At 41.9% G+C, this 3,111-nt stretch overlaps 1 protein-coding gene across 1 annotated transcript; it reads right to left on the bottom strand.

The window, feature by feature from the left end:
* Positions 1 to 930: 930 nt before the first annotated feature.
* LOC113768971 lies at positions 931 to 1,948 on the bottom strand. The gene is made up of 3 exons (XM_027313470.1): positions 1,546 to 1,948; positions 1,369 to 1,451; positions 931 to 1,314 (listed from the first exon to the last, which is right to left on the bottom strand). Exons 1-3 carry the CDS (start codon positions 1,946 to 1,948, stop codon positions 931 to 933), a joined length of 870 nt encoding a protein of 289 aa, XP_027169271.1.
* Positions 1,949 to 3,111: the final 1,163 nt, after the last annotated feature.

Here is a 3,111-nt window from a genome sequence, read left to right as displayed (position 1 = left end):
TCTTCTCCAAAATCCTCAATTGATAATAACCCTGTCTCAGATCTAATTTCGAGAATACTACTACCCCTTGCAATTGGTCAAACAATTCATCAATGTGGGGAAAAGGGTACTTATTCTTAATGGTAACATCGTTCAAGTCTCGGTAATCTATACACAGTTTTAAACTCCCATCCTTCTTCGTAACAAACAAGACCGGAGTTCCCCATGGTGAATCACTCTCCTTTATAAAACCTCGCTCCAGTAAATCCTGCAACTGTAATTTCAACTCTTTCAATTCAACTGGAGCCATCCTATACGGCGTCTTGAAGATAGGTGCTACTTCCAGAGTCACATCAATCTTAAAAACTATTTTCCTTTTCGGGAATAAAGACTCTAACTCTTCAGGAAAGACGTCCGGATACTTCTTCACTACTGGCATGTCTTCTAATCTCACTTTATCGCTAGGAGTATTTATAAGAAAAGCCAAATATCCCTGAGCTCCTTTACTTAACATTTTCCTAACTCGAATCTTGAGATAAGTGCAGATGAGGCTAAGCTACCCCTTACATCCAATTTCAGGGTTGCCTCTCCTAGAATGCACAATTCTACCGTCTTTGTCCTAAAGTTCAACTGAGCATTATAACGTGCTAACCAGTCCATTCCTAGGATCACATCATACCCTTTAATCGCTAAACCCATCAAATCGGCTAGTAATTTTCGTTCTCCAACCCATATCTCACAATCTTTAAATATCAAGTTAGCGATTAAACTTTGATCCCCAGTAGGTGTTCTAACCTTCAAATCATAAGGTAACTTAATTGGCTTCAAATCTATTATACTCATGAAGTTAGGGTTTACAAAAGAATGTGTTGCACCCGGATCAATTAAAACCTTAGTTAAACGGTGGAAAATAGGGATCATACCTTCAACTACCTCAGTAGCATCGGGGATCTATTGGTAGTCTAATGCGTAAACCCTAGCAGGTACCTTTGGATGACTCCCTCCAGTACTAGTCTGTTTAGAAGTTGACTTTTCTGGCCTTTGAGTACTACCTCCTACTCTTAGCGCCTTCGGACAACCCGCAAGTTGGTACTCGGCACTACCGCAGAACAAACACTTTCCCAACTTTCTCCAACAATCATTCTCTGAATGATTTGGTTTGCCATAGTAACCACAGTTGACTCGAGGGGTTACGGCCAGACCACTAGAAGGCACTCCCCTCGCTTGAACCGGCCCACTACGACCTTCTCTGGATAGAACTCCCCTTGAAGCTCCAGCGGTCCTCACTCCTCCCGTTCCCCTTCCCATCTTAGAAGGCGGGGCACTCTTACTAGCCTAACCAGAAGTATAACTAGAAATATTCTTTTTCTTAGAGTGAAAGTCCCTAACTTGCATCCTTGTGCTCTCAACTCTCTGTGCTTTCTCCAAAGCTTCAGTAAATGTCCCACCAGTAAGAGTGCAACCAAGCCCTCCTGAATCTCCACATTAAGCCCTTGAACAAACCGTCTTATCTTTTTCCGCTCATTGGTCACCAATTCGAAAGCGTACTTAGAAAACTTAGTGAACTTCCCTTAGTCAACTTGATGAACTCATCCTCCCGCTTCTCTTGGATTAGAGGTGGAAGAAACTTTTCATTAAACTCCCTCGTGAAGTTTTTCCAATTCCAAGGGGTTTGGACTCTCTCCCACTTTTCCCTTATCATGTCCCACCAGGCATGGGCTACTCTCTCGAATTGGAAAGCAGCAAAGTTCACTCGCCTATCTTCGGTGTAGTCTAAGGCGGCAAATATGTTGGTCATCCTTTCCAACCAGTTCTCTGCTACCTCAGAATTAGGTTCTCCAGTGAACTTAGGCGAGTTAAATTTCAGAAACCTTTCCAAAGCCCTATCTTCCCCTCTATCCTGGGGCCCCGGTTGGTTAAGTGGCCCTGGACCCTGTCTCTCGGCTAATCGTTCAAGGATATCAGTCATCCTATTAATGACAGTAGCCACTTGGTTACCCTCTAGATTCTCTTGTCCCTGGGTCGGTCCAGTTGTCGATCCCTGATTATCCCCTTGAGATTGCCCACGACCACGACCTCGACAACTTCTTCATCCGTCCATAATTCTAGGTATGCCTAGTGCAAGAAATAAAAGTAATTACGCGAGGAACTTCTTAAAATAAGAACCAATCATGAAAACATCAGGCATGGCTCTTTTCCTCCCTTAGATGGCCGAACCCCTTAGCAAAAAAAAGAGAGAGAGAGAGAGCTCCATACACTTGCTTTTAACCCTAGTAAATCAAGAACAAAAATCCAAAGGAGAAAGATCTAGAGTTGTGAGACAACTTTCTTCAATCCTTGAGGTTATTCCAAGCTTAAAGTTTCCATTGTGGTGGATTGATTGGGGACTTGGGCAACTTGTAAGTGAGGTAAGTAATCTTTAAATTAGGGTTTTATGATGTTATCATCCACTTTAAGCCTTAATGATGAATTGCAAGTTATGGTGGTTGATATTTGGGGTTAGTCCCATGAATCAATCAAGTAGTGGTAAAGCTTGTTAGTATGCACACCATGTGTTTGATGAAATGCCTAGCCCTTGTTCATGTGTGTGTATGAGGTATTAACATGTTTTTGAACCCCTTTTTAGTAGATCTAATACTTGTTATATGATTGGAGTACAAATCATGAAAGGTTGAAAGTTAGAAAAGTTGGGGAGGTGCTGTCCGAAAATTTCAAGGGCTTGCTGCCCTGTTTCGCTTTGATAATTTCGTGCCTAATTTGGCTACAAGTGTGATGGATATATGTTGGTTTATGTGTGTGGAGGTTGTCTACAAAAAATTAGCCAATTTGGTTGGATAAATCTTGAGTTATGAGCGAAGAGGCAAAACTGGACTAGGTCCAAGAATTTTCTGACCAGTGATCTTGTGAAGGTCATAACGTTTTACTCAATGATCGGAATTGAGTACCGTTTATGGCATTTGAAATTAGACTCTTAGAGCTTTAAAATGGTACCAATTTCATTTTCTGGTTCGTCCCGAGCGATTCGTGGCAAGTCTTGAAAGTTGGCTGCCCGGTTGTTACTGTTCATCCGAGACTGTCCAGAAAATTCATTTGGTTGCGTAATTTTGAACCACTTACGTTTGGATTTTGGAA

The sequence above is a fragment of the Coffea eugenioides genome, chromosome 1, assembly GCF_003713205.1.
Source record: "Coffea eugenioides isolate CCC68of chromosome 1, Ceug_1.0, whole genome shotgun sequence".
NCBI classification, from domain to species: domain Eukaryota; kingdom Viridiplantae; phylum Streptophyta; class Magnoliopsida; order Gentianales; family Rubiaceae; genus Coffea; species Coffea eugenioides.
This window is presented reverse-complemented; position numbering and strand designations above follow the sequence as displayed.

Bases quoted from the DNA above. Each gene is read 5' to 3' on its own strand.
- LOC113768971 (XM_027313470.1), bottom strand. From the start codon at position 1,948: ATGACTGATATCCTTGAACGATTAGCCGAGAGACAGGGTCCAGGGCCA. The intron at 1,452-1,545 runs GTTCACTAAGTT...GTGGAGATTCAG, and splicing joins CATCAAGTTGACTAAGGGAA to GAGGGCTTGGTTGCACTCTT. The intron at 1,315-1,368 runs GTTAGGGACTTT...ACTTCTGGTTAG, and splicing joins TTGAGAGCACAAGGATGCAA to GCTAGTAAGAGTGCCCCGCC.